The 25,959-nt window shown below is 32.7% G+C and overlaps 1 protein-coding gene across 11 annotated transcripts in view; it reads right to left on the bottom strand.

Moving 5' to 3' along the window:
- The window catches only part of UBR3 (ubiquitin protein ligase E3 component n-recognin 3), a 338,509-nt gene that overhangs the window by 280,255 nt on the left and 32,295 nt on the right, over window positions 1–25,959 (bottom strand). For 7 of the 11 annotated variants that reach the window (XM_056797275.1, XM_056797273.1, XM_056797276.1 and 4 more), the window contains exons 2-5: window positions 23,704–23,843; window positions 16,803–16,961; window positions 5,345–5,488; window positions 4,780–4,829 (exon numbers count right to left, since the gene is read on the bottom strand). In XM_056797275.1, the coding sequence (XP_056653253.1) occupies window positions 4,780–4,829; window positions 5,345–5,488; window positions 16,803–16,961; window positions 23,704–23,843 (493 nt within the window). Of the gene's footprint in view, window positions 1–4,779; window positions 4,830–5,344; window positions 5,489–13,124; window positions 13,386–16,802; window positions 16,962–23,703; window positions 23,844–25,959 lie in introns of those variants that run through there. The other 4 variants (XM_056797274.1, XM_056797280.1, XM_056797283.1 and 1 more) reach the window with 2 other exon arrangements.

The raw sequence follows: 25,959 nt of genomic DNA, 5'->3' as shown, positions 1-25,959 counted from the left end.
GTTTCTTATAGCATGATAATATTTCATCAGATAACAAACCACAATTTTTTAAGCCATGGCCAAACTGATGAAAATTGGCTTGGTTTGCAATGATTGGTTATTACAAAAAACTGGTGATATAAATATTGTAATGTAAGCAGGACCTTTCTTTTTATCACTGATCTCCTTGAAGTATATGTTTGCCTAGCAATGGAATTTCTGAGTCAATGGGTTTAGACATTTTGGTTTCTTTGTTAATATACTGCCAAACAACTTATCTCATTTTAATAACAAAGTGTAAAGTAGAAATAATTAGACCTTTTAATAAGAATATCTAAATAATGAAAAAAGCTCAAAAAATTATAGAAATAATTAAAGAGTAGCTCATCTAAAATAAGGCTTCAATAAATCATGCAAGACTAAAGCATTTTTAATTTAAATGGATGCCTCTAAATAGGAAATATATTAAGAAGAGAATTATTAAATTAAGTCTCTAAACAAAGTATCCAAATTAAATTTCTCAAACAAAAAAGCCATCCATTTGTGAAAATTGCAAATTTTAACAATGTAGGAAGTATTTACATAAAATTAAGATGCCTTCTTTTAGAATGCTATACTTTAAGCTTCTGTTTTCAATAAACCTAATCTGCAGTGAAATACTAGATATGATTTAAAATTTTATGTTAAATTTTAAGAGGAATATTTGGGTTTTAAGCATAGGTTGTTTCATATATTTAGTACAAGCAGAATAAATTAGTACCAAACTATTTATAAGCCTTATAAAACTTAGAAATTATTTCAACACATTACTTTTTATTATATTAAAATTTTCTAATTCCTCATTGATGAAATGTGACTAAAAATAATTAATTTGGTGATAAAACTCAAAAAGCATACTAGCAAAGAAGCTACAGCAAATTATCACAAGGATTATTCATTATGACCAGGTGGGATTTATACCAAAAATTCAAGGCTGGTTTAATATTAGGAAAACAATTCATATAATTGACCATACCAATAATCAAACTAACAGAAATCACATGATTATCTCAATAGATACAGAAAAATCCTTTGAAAAAATGCAACACCCATTCCAATTGGAAGCACTAGAAAGTATAAGAATAAAAGGGCCTTTCCTTAAAATAATAAGTTGTATTTATTTAAAACCATCAACAAGTATCATCTGCAATGGGGATAAGTTACAAGCCTTCCCAATAAGATCAGGAGTGAAGCAAGGATGTTCATTATCACCTCTATTATTTAATATTATACTAGAAATGTTAGCTGTAGCAATTAGAGAAGAAAAAGAAATTTAAGGAATTAAAGTAGGCAATGAGAAAACTAAACTATCAATCTTTGCAGATGATATGATGGTAAACAGTGAATCCTAGAAAATCAGCTAAAAAGTTTGTGGAAAAAATTAAAAAAAACTTTAGCAAAGTTGCAAGATACAAAATAAACCCACATAAATCATCAACATTTCTATATATTTCCAACAAAAATCAGCAGCAAGAGTTAGAAAGAGAAACTCCATTTAAAATCACTCTAAACCAGGAAAACATTGTACACAGAGACTGATACATTGTGGTACAATCGGAGGTAATGGACTTCTCCATTAGTGGCAATGCAATGTCTCTGAACAATCTGCAGGGATCTAAAAAACACTATCCACAAGCAGAAGATAAACTATGGGAGTAAAAACACCAAAGAAAAGCAACTGCTTGACTACAGGGGTGGAGGGGATATGACTAAGGAGAGACTCTGAATGAACACTCTAATGCAAATACCAACAACATGGAAATGGGTTTGAATCAAGAACACATGTGATACCCAGTGGAATCGCATGTGGGCTATGGGAGAGGTGGTGGGAGAGGGGGAGGGAAGAAAAGAAAATGATCTTTGTTTCCAATGAATAATGTTTGGAAATGACCAAATAAAAATCAAAAATAAATAAATAAATAAAATAAAATAAAATCACTCTAGACAATATCTGGGAACCTATCTTCCCAGACAAAAATAGGAATTATGTGAACACAATTACAAAACACTTTCCACACAAATAAAACTAGATCTAAACAACTGGAAAAATATTAATTGTTCATAGGTAGGTAATACAATAAAAGCTAATACAATAAAAATGACAATCCTACCCGAACTAATTAATTATTTAGTGCCATACCTATCAAATTAACAAAAAATTTTAGAGAACTAGAAAAAAAATAATAAAATTACAAAAGATCAAGAATATCAAGGGAACTAATGGAAAAAAAATGTGAGGGATGGTGGTCTTAGTAGTACCAGACCTTAAACTGTACTATAAAGCAGTGATCATGAAAACAATCTGGTACTGGCTAAGAGATAGAAGGGTGGATCAATGGAATAGACTAGGGGGAAATAACCTCAGCAATCTTGTGTTCAATAAACCCAAAGATCCAAGCTTTTAGATTAAGAACCCACTATTTGACAAAAACTGCTGGGAAAAATTGGAAAATGGTATGGCAAAAATTAGGTTTAGATCAGTATTTCACAACATATACCAAGATAAGATCAAAATGAGTATATGATTTAAATATAAAGAGTGATATTTTAAATAAATTAAGTGAACATGAAATAGAGATCTAAAGAATTATAGATTAGGTAAACTTCCCTTGGCCCTTCTTTCTTTCCCTATATGGAAAACATCCAAATAACCCCTTTCTGTTTGGAAAAGATAGCAGTCAGATTGTGGTTTGTCACCAGATCCAGCTATAGCCTGATACTACCAGAGAAACAGCAATTGATCATTTATCATCTTTGTGGGTCAAATAACTCACCTATTTCAATACCTGTCAGATCTATGGTAAAGGAAAGAATTTAAGACCAAGCAAAAAACTGAGAACATTACAAGATTTAAAATAATTTTGATTATATTAAATTTAAAAGGTTTTGTACAAACAAAACCAAAGCACCCAAGATTAGAAGGGAAGCAACAAACTGGGGGAAAATTCTGTAACAAAATTCTTTTGACAAAGGTCTAATTTCTCAAATATACAAAGAACTAACTCAAATTTATATGAAATCAAATCATTGCCCAATTGATAAATGGTCAAGGGCTACAAATAGGCAGTTTTCAGATGAAGAAATCAAAACTATCAATAATATGATAAAATGTTCTAAATCCCTCCTGATTAGAGAAATGCAAATCTAAACAACTCTGAGGTACAATCTTATACCTAGCAGAGCAGCCAATATGACAGTAAAGAAAAATAATAAATGTTGAAGGGGATGTGGCAAAATTGGGACATTAATGCATTTGTTGGTGAAATTATAAATTGATCCAACCATTCTGGAGGGAAATTTGGAATTATACCCAAAGGGTTTTAAAAGAATGCATGCCCTTTGATCCAGCAATACCACTACTAGGTTTGTATCCCAAGGAGATTAAAAAAAATGGAAAAGATTCTGTTTGTATAACAATATTTATAGCTGTGCTTTTTGTGGTGGCAAAAAAATTGAAAAATGAGGGAGTGTCCCTCAGTTCGGGAATGGCTAAACAAACTGTCATATATGATGGTGATGGAATACTAATGTGCTATAAGGAAAGATGAACTGCTTGATTTCTGTAAGAACTAGAAAGACCAAATGAACTGATGAGAAGTGAAGTAAGCAGAATCAGGAGAACATTATACACAGTAAATTAAACATTGTGGGACAATCAAATGTAATTGACTCTGCTACTAAAAGCAATGCAATGATACAGGACAACTTATGATAAGGAATTCTATCCACATCTAAAGAAAGAACTGAGGAAGTAGAAATCCTGAAGAAAACATATGATTTATCACTCATTTATATGGGAATATGCTTTGGGGTTTTGGTTTTTTTTAAATCACTCTATTATAAAAATGAATAATACAGAAATAGGATTAGAGGGATAATATATGTATAACCCAGTGAAATTGCTTGTCACCTTTGGGAGGAGAGAGGGAAGAGAGGACAGAAATAACAAGAGTCATGTAACCATGGAAAACATGTAAATAAATAAAATGTAAATAAAATAAAATACTTATCAATAAAAAAGACCCAAAAAGCCTTATCAGTTCAGTCAATCAATACATATTTATTAAGTACATACTACTGCCTTGTTTTATCTTATAGTCATTACATTTTAGAACACAAATTTTCCTTCACATAAAAATATTGCCAAAATTGCCAAAATAAACTAGAAGACATATACTTCTTTTTAAAGACAAAAATATGGGAAACCTATTCCTGGAAGCAGATATTCCAAGGGGTAGACTAGAAAGAGATGACCCAGGGTCAGAGAAATAGAAGCTAGGATGACAAATTTGAGAAATAAAAGAAATAAAAGAGGAAAGGAAATAAAGAAATTGTATTTGAAAATAAGGTAAAAATCTATCCCTTTTAGAAAAAGACAATGTAATAGTAAACAGAACCTGAAGGTCAGAAATCCAATCCTTTTCATTATCCCTAACTAGTTGTATAAATTTGGATGAGCTTATTTAACCTCTCCAAGCCTCAGTTTCCTTATCTGTAAAGTCACAGGGGGTTTAGACTATAACATATCAAATAGGAATGTGCTGGTTACTGTTTAAGAACCAGCTAGCTTTTCTAGGGGGCAGAAAATATGAAGTAGGAAGGATACTTTAAAGTTTAATCTGCATTATTAACACTTTCTTATGTCTAGAAAATTAATAAAAGATTTGATCTGGCTCCAACCCAACCCTGTTTCCAAGACCCCTTCCAACCCTAAAATCCACAATCTCCTAGAGGAAGGAAAGGACAACTTTAAAGCCTCACCTCATCTGAAGAATCTACTTGTCCTGACGTTCCTGTAGCACCTGTAAAACCTTTTGAAAAAGAAAAAGAAGTTTTTCTTCATTGTTGTTCATATATTGTTTTACTGTAAAACTACTTTGAGATCTATTTCTCTATTAGACTCTAAATGTTGCTAAAGTTGTTGTGGCAGACTTCACATCTTGAAAACATTTGGATTTAGTTAGTTTTTATTTCAACAGTAAATCTCTAATGAAAATCTCAATTAAAGGAATGAAGTTTTGTGATGAAAGAACAACTTCTCACTGGCTACCACTACTTATGTGTTAAGGGTTTAGCCTACTGAATATTTATTTCAAGAGTAAGAAACTAGATCTAAAGTGCAAGAATAATTTCAAAAATGAAAACTGAATTCTTTCCTTTGGCTTTAATTTATTCCCATCTATAAACCATTATATTTTTACCAGTATTATTACAAAGGATTTCATTGTTTCACTGGCAAGGTAACTATCCTTCAAGAATAAACAAATTTAAGAAATGTTTTTCTTCTTTAAAAATATAATGTTCAAAAACATTTTTCTATACAAACCTGGAACTGCCAGAGAGCTAGTGCCAGCAGCCTGGTCCTGCATGCCACATGTAAGTTTATCCTCAGGAAATGCCAATCCAGAGCCCTTCAAAGCTATCAGGTACTTTTCATGACTTTTCTTTGTACATGCATTTTCTCCAAGACCTAAAATATTTTAAATGTCATTAAAATCAGAGAAATGTTCTAACTTTTTTAAAACCTTTGCCTTTCATCTTAGAATCAATACTGGGAGAACTAGAAAGCATGGATTAAGTAACTTGCCCAGGGTTACACAGCAAGGAAGCATCTCCAGCCAAATTTGAGCCCAGAACCTCCCATATCCAGGCCTGGCTTTCAATCCACCTACCTGCCCCCTTATGTCTAACTTGTAAACAGAAATAAACTTGGTAAATAGAACCAGTGGTGTGGACAGCAGAAAACCAAAAAAAAATTATATATCAGTAGATTTTCTCAAAATTCACATTTTAAAACAAACAAAAACAAATATAATATGGAAAACCAAGCTAGAAGAATTTGCAGAGTAACTCACATTTTAGCCCCTTCCTCAACAAATTCAACATTTCTCAAACCCTTGCTGAGGGGAATCAGAGTTCAGAATAAAACAAAAAATTACCCAAGCAGAACTGGATGCATACTAAAATATTGTTCTTATAATCCATATAATTACTAAGTTATTTTTTAAGTTAAAATATTCTATAAATAACTACTTTGGAATTACAAAGCTTCCTCTTCTAGCTTTTACTTGATTACAGACTATAAATAAAGCAGTCATCTCAGTTATAAGGTCACAGAGGCATATGAGCAAGATCTTTCAAGGCTCTATCAAGAAAAACTGAAAACCTAAAAAAAAAAGAGAGAGAGAGAGGGTAAAAAGGCACTATGCTTCTAAAGATGTACATTAAAATATTTTGTATAAAAGTATATGCATTTTTAGTCATAGAAAAAAAGAATAAACACAAGAAATCAATGATTTTATACCTAAAATTTATAGGAGAAAAAAAAACTTAACAACAGCTATTTTGCCCAATTATGTGCCAATAAATCTGACCAACCAGGTGAAATAGATGACTATTTATAAAAATAAAAAAAAGCTGAGATTAACAGAAGAAATAGAATGCCTAAATAACCCTAACTTAGAAAAAAGGACAAGCTATAAATGAGCTCCCTAAGCAAAAATCCCCAGGACCAGACCTTTTTACAAGTGAATACTCCCCAACACAATGATCCAGGACAATCCAGAGTAACTGATGAGAAAGAACACTATCCACATCCAGAGAAAGAACTGTGGGAGTAAGAAACACTGAAGAAAAACATATGATCAATCATGTGGCTTGATGGGGATATGATTGGGGTTTTGGCGTTAAAAGATCACTTTATTGCAAATATGAATAATATGGAAATAGGTTTTGAACAATGATACATGTATAACCCAGTGGAACTGCTTGTCAGCTCCAGGAGTGGGGAGGGAAGAGGGGAGGTAAAGAACATAAATTGTGTAACCATGGAAAAATATCCTAAATAAACAAGTAAATACTACCAAACATTTAAAGAACAATTAATTACAATATCATATAAGCTATTTGGAAAAATTGGCAAAGAAGGTTCAAATTTCTTTTTCAACACAAATATGGTGCTGATAATTGTACCAAAAAGAGCAAAAACAGAGAAATAAAACTATAAATCAATTTCCCTAATGAATATTGATGAGAAAACTTTAAACATGATACTAGTAAGGAGATTACAGCAATATATCACAAAGATTCACTATGACTAGGTGAGATTTATACTGGGAATGCAAGACTGATTCAATATTAGAAAAACTATCAACATAATTGATCATAACAATAACAAAACCAACAAAAACTATATGTTCATCTCAATAGATGTAGAAAAAGCTTTTGACAAAATATACACTCATTTCTAGTAAAAATACTAGCAAGCATAGACATAAATGGAGCTTTACTTAAAATAGGTAGTATCTATCTAAAACCATCCACAAGCATTATCTATAATGGGGATTAGCTTAGAAGCCTTTCTAATAAGATCAGGGGTGAAGCAAGGTTGGCCACTATGACCACTATAATTCAATATTGTTCTAAAAAGGGGGGGCTGGGTAACTAAGTGGATTGAGAGCTAGGTCTAGAGATGGGAGGTCCTGGTTTCAAATTTGACCTCAGACACTTCCCAGCTGTGTATCCCTGGGCAAGTCACTTAACTCCCATTGCCTAGTCCTTACCACTCTTCTTCCTTGGAACCAATACACAGTATTAATTCCAAGACGGAAGGTAAGGGTTTTAAAATATATGTGTGTATACATATATATACTTTATATATATACATATATATAGTATTAGAAAAATTAGCTATAGCATTAAAAACTGCATGAAATAACAATTTCAGCAAAGTTTAAGGATATAAAATATACAAAGTATGGGCTCAGGGCCAAACAAAGAAAATTATTCTGGTGGACTTAAATTCTCTAATTGTACTAAAGCCCAAATATGTCAGTAATTTTTTTATTACGAAATTAGTATTAATGTGAACTATGTAGGTTTAACTGGCCATTAATACTGATAACTGAATTTTAATCTTAGAAATATTAAGATTCATATATAACTATCAGACTTTGCTCACATCTAATATAGAAAATAAAAAGTATCACTGTAATAATCATAAAGCGTATTAACAAGCAAACCATATTTCAGATATATAGGAAGCCTAAAATGGAACACCCAATAAAAAATTTTAAAATGCTATTTCATTTATAAACCCCTGAACAACAAACCAATAAGCACTTATTAAAATACAAGAAATGTTTATTTTAAATGCTAAAAACAAAGGACTAAAAACACTCAAACAAAAAGAAATTAAGTAGAAGGTTTTATATTTATGTTTAAAAGTTCAGTTCAATCAAAAATAAGTTTCTAAAGAGCTAAGAATCTCTTGTCTCCAATATCACGTTCTCTAGGGAAGAAGAAAAAACAAATGACAATGTACCATTCTCAACAATAGTTTTTGGCAGTATTCCAACTCTTGGCTAATTATGCCTTAACAAAGACATTTATAGTGTTTGTATTTTATAAGAAACGGGTAGCATGAGTTCCTGTCCCACTTTATTCCTGGCTAGTTCTAAAATTATGGACAAATCATTTTACCTCTTTGGTCTTCACTGTCCTCATCTGTAAAATGAAAAGGGGCTAGTGTGGCTTACTGTATACTAACCTCAGGAATGAAAATAACAATAGTAATAACTGACATTTATAGATGTGGTGTCATTTACTCTTTACAACAACCCAGTGGCTGCAAGTAATAATCATTCCCAGAAAAGTTAAATGACTAGCCCATGGTCATATAGGTCATAAAATATTAGAGGTAATATTCAGACTCAAGACTCTGAAACTTTTAAGACTAGACCCACCCCATACCCATTATACCACATTTCCTCTAACAGTCAACAATTCTATGATCCTAAGTAGAAATGGCCACAGAACAATGAAAAGACAATTAGATGAAATCTTTCCATATTTAAATAAGTAAGATAGTTAACAATAAACTAAAAGTAATTATTATGATTAAGTTTATTGCTTTGTTATTAAATTGTTGCTAATCTCAGAAAAGACAGGCACAAGAATGATTTTAACTGGGACAAATATGTGATATACCAAGATTTTTGCATCATAAGAATAAATTTAGGTTTACAACTTCTCAAAATATTTGTCTTTATTAATTAAAAAGAAACTACTTAAGGAATTTAAAAGGTATTTAAAATATTTGTATATACATTTTTATCATCACTGAAATGTTTATTAGTATATTAAATCTTAAGTGGGGGTGATTAAATAAGACAAAACACTAAAATTTGTACCTACAAGAGAAAAATATATACAAACTCAAAATTTCAGTTGGATAGGTCATCTAGTCTAAGTAGTTCCTGAAAAAGTATCTCCCATTCCACAACTGACAAGAGGAAAAATCTGCATTTTCTGGAAGAACTTAACTGAGTGTAGAACCAGTGCCTTCTGAGGAACTTTGGATAGATTTGCTTGTCAGGAAGTTTTTCCTTCTAACAGGTTTAAATCTGTCCTTTTATAACTTCCATCTGTTGCTCCCAGTTCCGCCCTCTGGGGTCACAGGAAACAGGACTAACCACCACTCTTCCACATAGTAACAATTCATATATTTAAAGACAACTATCAAGTCTCTCCAATTCAAAACTCATCTCTTTAACCAATATTCCCATGGAATGATCTCAAGCCCCTTCACCATGCTAGCTACATTCCTATGTACACTTTCCAGCTTATCAATGTCTTTCCTAAAACGTGGGGCCAAGAACTTCACACAATACTACAAATATTGTCTAACCAAGACAAAGTAGTCAGGCTATCACTTTCTTAAACATAGAAACATGATCTAATATCACTCTGACATCAATGACTAATATAACAACCTAGGGCAAACCATAAATCATTGAGACATACCACTAGAAGCCTCCTTTCTGAGTCAAAACAAAACTATTATTGTCTATTTTAACCATTAAAGTAGTTCCAAACTCATCTAATTACACTATCATCTCCTTTAATCATTTCCACAAGAAAAGCACAAGAGATTTTGTCAAATTCCTTACTAAAATCTAAGTAAACTATCTAAAATATTTTCCTAATCTACTTACCCAGTAACTCTGTGAAAAAATATGGTGTTTTGGCATGGTTTGTCTTTAATAAAGATAATGTCATGGTTATGTTCACCACTATTCTTTGAGGATGATCACTAACAAAGGAACCCTTTAATAATATATTGTAGTAATAATAATTTGTATTTATTTGCAATAATTGTAATAATAATTTTGCTAGAGGTTAAATCCAAGTTCACTGGTCTATAAAATGTGCTTTAATTTACTGTTTTTCCTTTTTTGAAAATCAGGACATGAACCCAATTCTGTGATGCCTCTCCCATTTTCCATGACCTTTCAAAGTTCAAAAAGATTAGATAAACAATGGCATTCATACATCAGTATACATAACTGTATTCTGTCTTGTCTAGTTAACAAACTTAGCAGGGGTAAATGGGTATTCTCCAGCTCAGTTCTTCCTTAAAGATATCAATTCCCTATTAGTCATTTTTATTCTGTCATTTTCAGGCGAAAGATCATCCTCCTTTGCAGAGAAAACAAAAGTACAGCAAAAATTAAGCAGCCCTGCTTTCTCTTAGTCATCACATATGATCCATAATCCAATTCACCCTGACCAGCAATTCTTTATCCCTTTTCTAAGATTTGTCTTTTTCCAAAAAATAGTTCTGAAAAATTCTTTACTTTCTTTAACACTTCAGATCATTCTGAAATTTAGCTCTCCTGCCACTATTATTGTAGGTCTATATAACACTTTATATTCATCTTTCATTAGCTGCGCTGGCCTACATCTTCTGTATATGTTGGATTTTTTGTTCATTTTTTGAAACTTTCTCAATTGTTGATTCATTACCTGTGTTATCTACATTAGTCTCTTTAGAACATTCCATTTTATCACCTCATCAGAATTTGCTCCATCTTAAGAAATTCATTCTCAAAGACTTGCTATAATTTAAGTCTGTATGACCCCACTTACTTTTTCTCCTAAACTTTTCCAGGTCTTCTTCTGTCCCAAGATCCAGACTGCATGTCAATCTTGATCATAAATTCTAAGATATAATAGTTAACTGCCCTGCAACATTTCCTTAATTTCTATCCCAGAACTCAAACCCTACACATTGGAAAGAATCAGATACAGAACACTTTTCATTGGTTCCTTCACCTCACAAAACATAAATTTTTCATTAGCGTAAATCATGAAATTATTAACTGCTCTTTTTTGGTTCCTCATTCATCTTCTTTCACTGATAAGTAAGCTCAGATTTGCAGGATATGTCAGTTGGGGTTTCACCTTAAGTTCCATTGCCTTTTAGAATATCCTATTATATTCCCTTCTCTTATTTCTTATAAATGCTGAATGATATTTTGTCATTTGAACTTTATTTTTATTTATAAATGAAAGGTTTCTTCTCACTGCTTGCATAATTTGTTTTCACTAGAATTGTTCATTTAAGCACTATATATGTCTTGTGAATTTGTAATCTATCGATTTTTTTTCATTTGATGATTTTATTAATCCTAATCAGAAAATCTGGATAGATTTCTTTTTTTTTTCCTGAATTGTGACATTCAGATTTCTTAATAGGTCACATTTTTCTGGGGCAGCTATGATCCTGAAGTAATCTCTGTGTATTCCATCTTCAAGGTCAGTTTCTTTGACTTGTATAAATTTCATGTGTCCTTTTGACATTGTTGCCATTTGTCATCTGCCAAATTTTCTTCCAATTCTCTATTTTTGTGCTCTAAATCTGTTAATCTCTCAGTTCTTTAGAAAAATCCTTCATTTTTACTTCACTTTTTCCTTATCCATCAATTCTGTTTCTTAATTTTGCCCTGAGCATTCATTTTAGGCAGATGGGAATTCTAATTTCTGACCTAAATTCATTTTTAATTCATTCTTTGATGTTTGGTTTCTTTTGAAAATTTTTTTAATCAGCAAAAATCCACTTTCTTATCCTCCTGTCCCAATCTCCTACCTCCCAATTAAGAACAAAAGAAAAACACAACTCCTGTCATAAACACATATCATTAAACAAAACAAATTTCTTCCCTGGCTATGACAAAAAAAAAAGTCTCAAAACTACAAGAGTCCTTTACCTCACTATTAAGATGTAGGTAGCATGTTTCATCATCATCATGATATCATCACCTAGTTCTCTGGAATTATGATTGTTCATTACACTGATCAGAGTTCCTAAGCCTTTCAAAGCTGTTTCTCTTTACCATTTTGTTGTCATAGTATAAATTGTTCTCCTTTGCTTTCTATCAGTTCATACAAGCCTTCTCTGGTTTCTCTGAAACCTCTCCTGCATCATTTCATATAGCAGAATACCATTCCAATATATTTCTATACCTTAATTCATTCATCCATTCCCCTGAAACTTGATGGGATGGGGCATATGACTGTCTCTAGATGTGTATACCCTTCAGATGTGAGAGAATGTCTAACCTTCCATTTTGGTGAACATTTAGGTATCCTGTGCTGTTTTTGGCCAAGGGAGAGCTCTAACAAATGACTGGATATCTGCAGTCCCCTCCAGCATTCTTATAGCATGCCTCTGTTCCAGGCTTGGGTCTCCTTCCCAACCTCTTCATCTACTTCTTCTTTCTGTCTAGGTGCCCTGAAGTATATTCAAATAATACTATCATTTCTGTTTCTGATTCCACTGACTTCACCCAAATGCTCTCTACCAGGCATATGCACTATGGTTCCCAGATTTCCTCAGAAGAGTATATTTTCTTACCATACAACACTGCTTGGCAACTTATACCTATTCTATTCCTTTTGAAAAGGTCTATCCTTCAAGAGACATATTACAATCATAGGACTTACCACATTTAAGTCTCAATGATACTGTTGTGATCAAATTTGCCTTCATACATTATGATTTCTATAGAATGTTGATTGTAACCATACTTTGCATACTTAAATATATATATTAAGGCTATGTGTTTTATTGAATATTTTAATAGACTTTTGTTTCCTATATATTTCTAGGTGTCTTAACTGCTATTACCCTCTATACATTGTAGATATTCTGCATGATATCCAGCTCTGTGTCTATACAAGGAAATTTTCTCCCTCCCCTTTCCTTTTTTCATTTGAAGCCCTTTTGGTTAGATTTGCAAAACTCTATTCAAATATATTCTTACCCATCCTTGTTATGTGTACTCCATCCCTGGCCAGGAGCCTTTCATTCCTATACTTTAAGCCTTGGTCCAGAAATCCAAATCTCATTCTCAGACCTCTTCTTAAATAGCTGTTCACTTATTAAATCTGCCTCTCTCCTGGGTCTCTTCACTTAGTAAGCAGCAGTGATGAAAACACCACCTATTCCCATAACATCTTCCGTTTCTTGTCCAAAATTTAAGAATGACTTATCCTAATGAATTGAAGGTTCCTTCAGGCCATTTTGCCCATGTGTATGACTAGAAACCGGTAGTAGTCATCAGGTCATGGAGAGTTTCTCCTAGGAAGACAGTAAATTTCTATACTGTTGTTAACTATTATTTGACCTGATATCTCAGTACTTCTCAGCAGTCAGTCATCAACTACCACTAATTTCTTCTTCCTCTGATTATTAGGGTTAAGATCTCTCACTCTGAGGTGCCTGTGGACCCACATTAACATTTTTTGGAGTACAAATGACCATTTCACCCTTAGAGGGTCTAATTCTCTTCTCTTACACAAGGACCTAATATTTGATTCAGGGAAGCTAAGTGGCACAGTGGACAGAGCACTGGGCCTGTGAGTCAAATTCAGCCATAGACACTAATAATATGACCCTGGGAAAATCACTAAACCCTTTTTGTCTTAGTTTCCTCTTGAGTAAAAATGAGCTAGAGAAGGAAATGGTGAACTACTCCAGTATCTTTGCCAAGAAAACCTCCAAAAGGGTCACTAAGATTTGGACATGACTGAAAAATGGCTAAACAACATTTGTTCTTAGCTCAGTGTTCAGCAGCATTCAATTCCTTTTTCCTCTTGTGATTGTCTTCTACCTTCCAAACTCTATCATGGATCAAGAATCTACTTCTGCCTATTCAGACTCTTTTCTTTTTTCATTTCATATTAAAGTCCTTCTTCCATTTTTTAAAATTATAAATAAATTTACCCACAAGAATCCCAGCACCTACCCCATTCCCACATCACAGAAGGCATCATCTAGGAGACAGACATGTTCATGCAAATTATGTCTTTCATGTTTCCACCTTTCAGTTCACTTTCTGGAGGTAACATTCACAATTTATTCTTCAATAATTAAATCTGTAGCTGTGTAGGATATTCTCTTGATTTTACTCAATTCGCTGTTCATTATCCCATGTAGTTCTTAGCAAGTTTTATTAAAATTAGCCTCCTCATAATTTCTTATGGTACAATAATATTCCATCACAATCATATATTACATTTTGTTTAGCCATTCCCCTAATTGATGGGCATCCCCTCAATTTCCAATTCTTTGCCACCACAAAGAGAGCTCCTATAAATATTTTGGGACATATAAGTTCTTTTCCTTTTTTCCTCATCTCCTTAGGGATCAAACCTAGCAATAATAAAGCTGAGTCTAAGAGTATATACAGTTTTAAAACTCTCTGGATATAATTCCAAATTGTTCTCTAAAACTGTTGGTCAGGTCAGAACCCCACCAAAAATGTATTAGTGTCCCCATTTTTTCACATCCCCTATAAGACTTGCCATTTTGCCCTTTTGTTGTTTTAGCCATTAGATGAGTGTAAGATGATACTTCAGAAATATTTTGATTTGTATTTCTCTAAACAATCATGATTTAGAGTATTTTTCACATATGGCTTTGATTTCTTCATTTGAAAATTGTCTATTCAAATCTTTTGCCATTTTACTAGTTGGGGGATGACTTTTATCTCTTAAATTCAACAAAGTTCTCTATATGTTTAAGATATAAGACCTCTTTCCAAGAGACCGTCTATAAAATTTTTCACCAATTTTCTGCTTTCTTTCTAATCTTGTCAATATTTGTTTTATTTGTACAAAACCTTTTCAATTTAATGTACTTAAAATTATCCATTTTATATTTCACAATGCTCCCCATCTCTTATTCACTCAAAAATTCCTTTCTTCTCCATAAATCTGATCGGTAATATATTCCCAGTTCTAATTTATTTAAGATATCTTCTTTTATGTGTAGATCATGTATCTATTTTGATCTTAACTTAATGACTAGTGTAAGATATTGATCTATACCTCATTTTTGCCAAACTACATTCCAGTTGTTCCAATAATTTTTACCAAATAATGATTTCTTATCCCCAAAACCTGGATCTATGTTTTTGGCAAATGCAGTTACTGTAACCTTACTGTTTGTTTTATGTCTGTACTATTTCACTAATCTACCTTGCTTACCCAGTGCCAAATAGTTTTGATAATTACTGCTTCAAAATACAATCTAAAATCAGGTACTGCTAGATCTCTTACATTTTTTTCATTAATTCTTTTGCTATTCTTGACCTTTTTTTCTTATTATTTTTTCTAGCTCAATAAGATAATTTTTGGGTAATTCAACTGGGATGGATGGCATTGAATAAGTAGAATAATTTAGGTAGGATTGTCATTTTAATTATATTGGCTCTGCCCATCCATGAACAGTTAATATTCCTCCAATTATTTAGATCTGACTTTGTGAAAAAATATTTTATAATTATGTTCCTGTAATTCCTGCCTTTGCTTTGGCAGGTATACTCTCAGGTATTTTATTCTATTTATGGTTATTTTAAATGGAGTATCTCTATCTTCTTGCAGGACTGTTAGCAATATATAGAAATGATTATTTATATAGATTTATTTAATATCCTGCTACTTTGATAACTTACTTTCATTTTTTAAAATAACTTTTCATTCACTGTGATAATCTGGTGAGTAGAGAAGGATTTCTCAAATCCTTTACTTTATCTTCAAAGAGAGAAACCAAACTGCACTATAAGCATAGTCACTTGACTGTAGTAAAAATATGAACAATGAATACTCAATCCAGAGCACTGTAAAATTATTAATGTTCTCCATACTTCCAGAAAATTAAAGAATCAGTTTTTTGTTTTCCTTGCTAATAGCTCTTCAGGAAAACTGTGATGATAAACTTAAGAGTCTTCAAATTCAAAATTGTTACTATTTCCAAATACTTTGAATCTTAAGACCTTGACCACAAAGCTTAGCTTACAAACTATCTTCCTTCAAGTCCTTCATTTCAAGTCTTTTGTGGCACAGTGAGAAGAAGACTAGTACTGTAGTCAGAAGACATGGGTTCAGCATCTGCTTCTGCAACTTACTACCTTGTATGACTTCGAGCAAGTCAACCTTTCTAAACCTAAGCTTCCTTATATCATACCTTGTTCATCTATTCAATGCAAAATAAGTTGGTTAGATATCAAAGTTTCTAAGGTCCCTTCCAGATCTAAACTGAAGGTTCTATGTTACTTTCCTCCTAATTCTCAAGGAGTTCCATATTTACCCTCTCTACATTCAATCTATGCCTTTCTTCACAATTCCAAAGCCCTCTACTATCACTTTCACAATTGTTTTTCTCTTATTCTTCATTTTAAGCCCTTTCTCCAGTCTCCTTTCCCAGAATATGGAAGTAAAAATACATGCATGGGGAACAAAAATATTTCTAATTTTAAACACTTAGTATGAATACAGAGCTTAAGAGGAAAAAAAGTTTATGAAGTCATAAATGAGATCATAATACTTCTCAAGTTCCTAATAATCTTTTTTAAACACTTAGTCATGCTTGTGATAAATGATTTTATTAAAGACTTTTTAAAATATTTACAACATTCCACTCTGATGTTGCAACTCACCAGAACTAAGATCTTTGTAGTTTTGCTGATTTGTCAAAACCTGGGTAAGAACAGATCTCATTGCTCCTCCCATTTTAGTCAAATCTTCCAGAAAAGAAATTTGGGGTTCCAATAACTGAAGGACTTTGTGAAGGTCTTTTTCTGATGGTACATCAACTGCTGAAAAACAATAATGAGGTTTAGGACATTTTTATAATATAATGTATATATTTTATAATATAATGTAGAAAGCATTTTAAAGGGTATTGTTGATTTTCTATACAAAGTCAAATATAAGAAGCCTAAATGAAGAATTAAATTTAGTGTAGTATCTATTCTTCCCCTCAAGACCAAAGGAAGGAATGGCTGATGTAGAGACATAAAGTATCACTATAACAGTTTAAAAAAAAAAGAAACAATAGCATTCTCTAGAAAGCAGAGCATCTCAATGATGAAACTTGCTACTTACCTTCTGCCAGAAGTCATAAATTTGAAGATATAGTTCTTATCTCTATCTCTAATGTTTATAATAGCAACCTCATATTTAGATTGTGCTATAAGATTTGAAAAGCACATTGCAAATATTATCTTACTTTATCCACATAATTCCTGTGAGTGAGATGCTATTATTAGCCCCATTTTACAAATGAGTACACAGAGGCAGACAGAAATTAAGTGACTTACCAAGGGTCATACAGCTAGTAAGTATTTGATGCCAGATTTGAAGTCAGATCTTCCTGACTCCAGGTCCAGTGCTTTATCCACTGTACCACCTAGTTGCTAATATTTATACTGACTGAAAAATAATAAGTTTCCAACAATACAAAGACTGGAAGACAGGATAGTCATTCTGAGGGCAAGAGAATTATAATGATATGTTATTTTTTGAGAGAAACTGTGAACTAAAATTTATATGGAAGCTTTAAAGCAGAAAAAGGTAAGAATTACCTAAATGTTAGTCCTCAAACCACCACTGGTCAATATATTTAAATTTTATATCAGATTGCTTGCTGTCTCAGAGAAGGGACAGAAGGAAAATTTGGTTCCCTTCACAAAGGTTTGAAAAAAATTTTTTTCATATAATTGAGGGGGAAAAGTAAAATATTATTTAAAAAAAAAGACAAAAGCTAAAAGGAATAAAGAATGGGAGGAATTCCATGTAAACTGGAATGACCTACAGGACATGAGGCAGAGTAAAAGAAGCAGAACCAGGAGAACCTTATACACAGAGACAAATACACTGTGGCACAAGTGATTGTAATGGACTTCTCTACTAGCAGCAATGCAATGATCCAGGACAATCCAGAGGAACTTAGAAGAATGCTATACATATCCAGAGAAAGAACTGTGGAAATGGAAATGCATTAGAAAAATATGTTATTGATCACATAGTGCAATACAGATATGATTGGGGTTTTGATGTTAAAGGATAGCTCTACTGCAGATATGAATAACACAGAAATAGGTTTTGAACAGTGATACGTGTATAACCCAGTGGAATTGTTTGTTGGATTCGGGAGGGGGGGTGGAGAAAGTAGGGTGGGGGGATCATGAATCATGTAACCATGGAAAAATATTCTAAATAAAAATGGGGGGAAAAAAGACAAAAAAGACAAAAAGCCAGTCCCTGACCTCAAAGAGCTCACAATACAATGGGGGAGACAACACATAAAAAAGAAGCAGAAAAGTAGGGGATAGGGAGATGTTAGATGTTACCCATTATGGAGGCATGATGAAGTCCCACAGACAGGATAGGAAATGATCTGAGAAGCATGAGTTTCTGAGTTGATTTCATCTTGCAGAAAGATGAATTTTTGGAAATGAAGAAAAGTAGTTGGGTAGGAAATGATGAGGAGAGTTCTCCATGTCTCTATTCCTTAAAACAATAGAGTTTTCAATCAAAGAACTCCCAGATGTCCACTTCCTTACATTCCCCAACCAGAGGGAAGGAGAGGCTTGTGGCGCAGCAGAATAATGAGTTTCTGAAGATAAGACCTAGGAAGGTAACCAGGGGGGAAAGATGAGAAGAACTCTCTGGGTGCCATCTTTAATTAGAGAAAGATCTGGAAGAAGCTCTCCAATGTCCATTCTCCACCCTTTCCAATCAGAGAGGAAGGGATCTCTTTGGAAGGGGCAACTATGTACAAACAACTATACACAGGATAAATAAGAAATAGTAAATAGAGGGAGGACTAATAAACATTAGGAAAGACTTCCTGTTGAAGGCCAGATTTTAGCTGGAACTTGAAGGAAGCCAGAAAGTGGAAATAAGGAGTGAGAACACTCAAAGTCTGAGGGACAGCCAAGGAAAATTCCAAAAGCTGAGAGATGGAGTACCTTGCTTGAAGAACAGCAGAGGCCAATATCACTAGAATGTACAGTATTTATTGGGGTGTAAGGTATTAAAAGACTGGGGGTGGAGGGAATAGGTTATGAAAGCCAAGCAGAGTTTGAGCTGAGAAACACTAATTTAGAAAAGAGCCATGAAACACTAAACTTACTTTTAAGGAGGAATGACTCTATCAAATGACCAGGAAAAAAAAATAACCCAATTTAAGAAAATTCTAGGCACAATCTAGAGATTATTGAAAATGTAGGTCAAAAAGAATATTTCTGACTTTAAAAGTGGGGTCCAAAAAGAAAGGACTTCACTTTTTCAGTTACTAATTGAAATAGCTTGAATGGCAAACTATGAATAGAAGCAAAGGCAAACTAAGAAACACAAATGGAGACAACCAATAGAAATATAATTATGTAAACCTTTAATTTACTTCCAGTGTATAATATAAGCATAGCTTGATATCATTCTGGTTCTGACTTTAATTATCTAAGTGAATTTAGAGACTCTGGGTCTAGATTTTTCTCATTTGTAAAATGAAACTATTGAACTAAATGACAGACAAGAAAATGACAAGACAGATAGTGGACTGGGCACTAGATTTAGACATTTGAAAGACAAGCTCAAAACCTACATCATTTAATAGCTTTCTAATTCTGAGCAAGTCACTTAAATTCTCTGTGCCTCAAGTTCTTCATCTGTAAAATAAGAGATAATAGTTTGATGGTCTCTAACGTTCCCCTTTTAGCTTAAAAATCTATTTTACTATGGTAGTATGCTAAGATCCTACCTGACCATTCCTTTTCAGTTTCCTTTTGCCCTATCTTCATCTAAGGTATCCCCACTCACCATAAGCATTCCTCTGTCCTTGGGCCTCTTCTCCCTAAATACTAATTCACTTGATTTCATAAGCTCCCGTGAACCTAATTATCTCTATGGAGATGATTCTCAAATTTATTTATCTATCTTTAATCTATCTCTTAACATGCAGTCTAGCATCTCCAATTTTATTTTTGACATCTCAAACTGGGTATCTTAAACTCAACAAGTTCAAAACTGAATTCATAATTTTTCCTCATCAAACCCTTCCCCCTTCTAAATTCCCCTATTACTGTTGAGACCATCACTATTTTCCGGCAACCAGACTTAAAACCTAAATGTTAACCTCAACTCCTCACTTGCTCATCATCAATATTCAAACTATTGACTAGGCATGTCAGTTTTACCTTTGTAATGCCACTTGGATATGCTCCCTTCTCTCTTCTGAGAGTGCTATCACCCTAGTACACTTATCTTCTCACATGTGAACTACTGAAAACATCTGTTTAGTTGGTCTGCCTGTCATAAATTTTTCCCTACTCCAAGTCCTTTCTCCATTAAGACATCAAAGTGATTTACCTAAAGTGAAAATCCAACCATGTCACTTCCAACTATGTCACTCAGTATATTCTAATAACTCCCTATCATCTTTTCAGATCAAATATAAAATCCTTTCTTTGGCCTTCAAAACCCTTCACAACTTAATTACACACACACACACACACACACACACACACACACACACACACACACACACACACAACTAATTTGTTAGTCTTCTTAAACCACACCACCACTACTCTTCAATCCAATGACACTGTCCTCTTTGCTATTCCTCAATAAAGAAACCCATCTTCTGACTCAGGCATCACTCATTTCTCATCTCCATCTCGTAGCTTCCCTGGCTTAGTTTAAGTTCCAGATAAAATCCTATCTTCTATAGAAAATCTTTCTCAATATCTGTTAATTCTAGTGCCTTCTACTGATTTGTTTTCTATTTATCCTGCATATAGTTAGTTTACAGATAGTTATTTACTTGTTGACTCCCCAATTATATTGCAAGTTCCCAGAAGTCAGACTATCTTTTGCCGTTCTTTTTTATCCCCAGAGGTTAGCACAACACCAGGTACATAAATAATAGTTACCTAATAAATGTTTTTACTAACTGACTGGTATAAAAATGGGCTTGAAACATTTAAACTACTATGTGTGCCAGACAATCAAGGATGCCAAAATGAAGAGGTACTATAGATGGAAAGGACAAAGTTCATAATCTTAATGGGTTTGTCCATGGGAGAAGTAGCTTTCCTCTTCCACTCCTCATCTCCTCATCGCTCTTAGGTAATTTTCTGTGGCCACCATCTAATTAAAGAAAAGGAGTCTTACATTTCATATATGCCACAAGACAGTATTTTGTAACAGTTCAGCTCCTTTTAATAATTATTAACGGTTATCACAGGGAACAATAACTATAATAATCCAATGTTGCATGTATTCACAGAAAACTGTGAAGTTAAGATAAATTATTTTCTGGTTGAAGTTTTTCAAATAAAAAATTCTCCATAAAGGTTTCTCTTAACAAAATGTAAACTTTTAGAAAGTTATGAGGCTAGTTTATGAATGATAATAAGGTAAGCAAATATATTTTTAAGCCACAATAATTAAGGCTTATATAATAAAAACAATCATTTGAATTTCATTTTAACTTTGAAGACTAAGTCACCAGGTTATGCCATGAAATTTGGAAAATATGAAAAATAAAGTTTTAAAATTCTATTTGTCTTATTGAGAAACAGAATGGCATAGTTGACAGAAAGTTGGACTGAAACTCAAGAAAACATGGGTTCAGGTCTTCACTTCTGACATATTTCAGCTATGTGAACCTGACAGACAAGTGACTTGGGCTCTCAGTGCTCTAAGTAACTACCGAAAACTCTAAGTTGCAGAGAAAGTACCAACTTGCACTAGTTTTGAGAGTTTCCTCACCTAGGAGTTCATTATACCAATGAAACCACAAGTCTAATCCCTATTCCTATTAGACAAACCACTACCACATGATGATGATTTTTTCAAATACAACAGCAACTCTCAAAGACCATTCACTAAATTATTAAGGGGCTATAATCTGTCATATGATGTATCAGTGAAGGAAATATCTATACAACAAAATTCTAGATCCTTGAAGTACTGAAATATATTGGACATGCAAAATGGAGAACATCCACTATTCATATAATAGAAATCTAAACATTAGGATATTAATGGCTGCCAGGGTAATTTCCAGATGTTCAAAAACTCAATGATTCTGTTTTCTTCATTCCAAAGAGGAAATGTTCCTCTGAAAATAATTCATGGCAAGCCAAAGAACAAGAACAAAAACAAAAACCAAACCCAGATTGAATGAAAGGTATAATGAGAAAGAATACTGGGCTTGAAAGCAAGAAGCCTTGTGGGTACCCGAAACCAGGCTCTAGTACTTCCTCCTTCACAAGGTTTCTGTGAAGAAAGTACTGTATGAAACAGCATTATATATTATTTAAAGGGCTCTTTAACCAAGTATTTTAATTTGCCAAAATAATAGAAAGCTTTTATTTGAAATGAAAGGAAATGGGATTATTTGTGTCATTTAAATTAGAGAAATAAATAAATGAACTCATTTATTCATAGATAAAATGCAGCAGTTTGGCTTTTCAGAATCCAATTTTTTTTAATATTATTTAGTATTCTATTCTATTTATAAACTGGAAAATGGATAAAAAATTAAGAATACTCTTTAATTACATTTTCCAGTAATATAATTTCTATGCAATAAAAGTTCACACAAAAGCAAAATTATTATGACAAACCATGTATTTTAAACATGTTAATTTGATTATAAAATAGAATTAAGTAATTATCAGTCTTTACTAACATACTAACATACTAACATAACTAATATACATTTAAAAGATACAACATATCTGTTTAATCTAACAGCAATTCAAAACATTATGTGAAACATGCAAAAATTTTGATCATTTAACTATACATATAGAGTGCCTTTTTCAAAGTTTCTTATCCGATTTAAAAGATTTAGAATATATAATCAGTTATATAAGCTCACCACTTCAGATATTTTTTAACCAACTGTCTATTCTTGTTATAAAAGTAATAATACAAATATACTTAGAATTTTACCTCTCTCCTTTATACTGCTAACAGATTCCATTAATATATTATACAGCTTACTATTCATTAAAATATGAAACAAGCATCACAAGTGGCAACAAAAAGCTAAATACATATCCATGACAACAAAAGGAAACACAAAGATTGAAAGAACAAGTTTTTCAAAAGAATATTACCCTAAAAACCCAGAGATTTCTGAAAGTCATTAATCCTATTCTGTCACAAATTCATTAGGTCATTTTAAGTCACTTTAACCTCATAAATTGAAGATAATATACATGAGTAATCTTCAGCAAGTTACATGAACTCTAAGTGTTTGCTCACCTTTGAAAAAAGATGGGTTAAATGTTCTTCTCTAAGAGGTCATATAACCTTATTCCTACTTATTTTTCATTATCTCCAGTAAGAGAAAGTTGTGTCTAATACACAATAAAATCAGTTTTCAGTAGGGAATCCTCCTCATTGATCTCAAATTACATTTTATAAATTTTTTCCAAAAAGTTCATGTTTTATTCATTCTGAAAAAGAACTTGATCATTACTGCTACATCTTAGAACCGTTAAAAATATCCCTATCATTGTACTAGTTTAAACATACCTGGTTCATTATAGCCTTCTCTTAAGTATTGAATAAGACAAAAAATAAACCGTGGAAGAACAAATTCAGACATCATCAGTAAGTCTTTTGGGACACAAGGAATATTTGAACTTGATTTAATTTGATGTCTTTTGCAAAACCTGTAAGAGAAAAAAAAATAAGGCATCACTAGTCAGTTTTAATCTTCCACGTATACAACTGTTCTATTAACAAGATTTAAAAGTAAGATCCTGGAGAATATAAAAGCAAGGCAAAAAACAAAATATTCATGATTTTTTAAGGTAACCAAGACTAGAACAGTACTGTTTCACTAGTTCTTTCAATCAAAATTTTATAAAGAATTTTTTTTCAAATCTACATAGTTTTAACATTCCTATAATGTTTGCCAATATTATAAATTTACTTGATTTGCATGATTAAATTTGTTCCTACAACCACAAGTGTAAGCACACATGCATACACATATGCAAACATAATGTTCCAAAAGTTTTAGTATAGTTGTAAGCTATTAAAGCTTTAAAAAACAGACTTTTAGGGGGCACCTGGTTAGCCCAGTGGATTGAGAGTCAGGCCTAAAGACAGGAGGTCCTAGGTTCAAATCTGCCCTCAGACACTTCCCAGCTGTGTGACCCTGGGCAAGTCACTTGACCCCCATTGCCTAGCCCTTACCACTCTTCTGCCTTGGAGCCAATACATGGTATTGACTACAAGAAGGAAGGTAAGGGTTTTTTAAATTTTTTTTTTAATTTAAAAAAAAAAAACAGACTTTTAGGGGGCACCTGGGTAGCCCAGTGGATTGAGAGTCAGGCCTAAAGACAGGAGGTCCTAGGTTCAAATCTGCCCTCAGACACTTCCCAGCTGTGTGACCCTGGGCAAGTCACTTGACCCCCATTGCCTAGCCCTTACCACTCTTCTGCCTTGGAGCCAATACATGGTATTGACTATAAGAAGGAAGGTAAGGGTTTTTTAAATTTTTTTTTAATTAAAAAAAAAAAAACAGACTTTTAGGACATCCTATATATGGTCATCAGATGGTGATAGATGCCTCAAACACAAGTACTGAGTTATCATGACTAGGTTGTAGTTAACCCAGATATGATAAATGTTTTCTTACTGCATTACTGCCACTCTGAAATTATCACTCCTGGACCTTTATTCCCAGCAGAATCAGGGCATATATACATCTATGGACTTCTGATTCCTTAAAAATCTTTCTAGTTGCAATGACTTCCAAGTTTAAGTAAGTTGAGGACACATACACCAAAATATAGTCACTGGCAAATGCTATATATATATATGTATATATATACATATATAAATATTCTTATTTATTTATTTATTATATTACTATATAAGACTAGTCTATTCATAAATATGGAATCTTCCTCCAATTATTTATTTTTTCCTTTTACAAGATCACAATAGAGAACTGGATTAGACCTCAGATTTCATCTAGTCACCCCTCATTTTACAGATGAAGAAACTAAATTCAACCTTTCTTCCTCCTCCCATTTTATAGTTGAGGAAACTAAGGTTCTATGTGCCCCCAAAATCAGAAGAGAAAAGTTGTCTACAATTATCAACTTGTCATCTGATTGAAATTTAAGCAATATCTACTTCTATGATCATAAAATAAGTCAGTAATCATAAAATACCTTACATATCATGTGGCACATCAACCTCACTTCAATTCACATCAGGAAACGGAGGCCCAGAAAAGAAAAATTTCTTTCCCAGGATCATATAAACTACAATTATAGAATCGGAGAATTTTAGAGTTGGAAGAGCCTTCAGTGTCAACCCAGTACAACTAAGACCCAAAAGTGAATCCTTTCTACACTATATATATATAAGTCATAATACTATGCTTAAAGACTTCCAGTGAGAAGGAACTGAGGCTCTTCCAAAGCAGCCAGCCTATTACACTTCTGAATAGCTCTAATTATTAAGAATCTTTCCCTTACATCAAGTTCAAATATGTCTCTGCAATTCCCAGCCCTTTAGAGTCATTTAATTTCTGTAAAAATTATCTTATATGTCATGTTTTACCAATTACTATATGTGTTGGTAGGTTAATTCCAAGATATTGAATACATTTGTGATTTTAAATGATATTTCCCTTCATTGGCTTTATTATTTTTTGATAATATATAGAAATACTAATGCTTTTTTTTTGTAGTTTTTACTTCATATCCTAGCATCCATCTATCCTGGTTATCTTGGCATCTGACAACAACTGGCCTTCCAAACAAGACT

The sequence above is a fragment of the Monodelphis domestica genome, chromosome 4 (genome assembly GCF_027887165.1).
Source record: "Monodelphis domestica isolate mMonDom1 chromosome 4, mMonDom1.pri, whole genome shotgun sequence".
NCBI lineage: Eukaryota > Metazoa > Chordata > Mammalia > Didelphimorphia > Didelphidae > Monodelphis > Monodelphis domestica.
The sequence above is the reverse complement of the archived record's forward strand: the minus strand, read 5'-3'. Positions and strand labels throughout refer to the sequence as shown.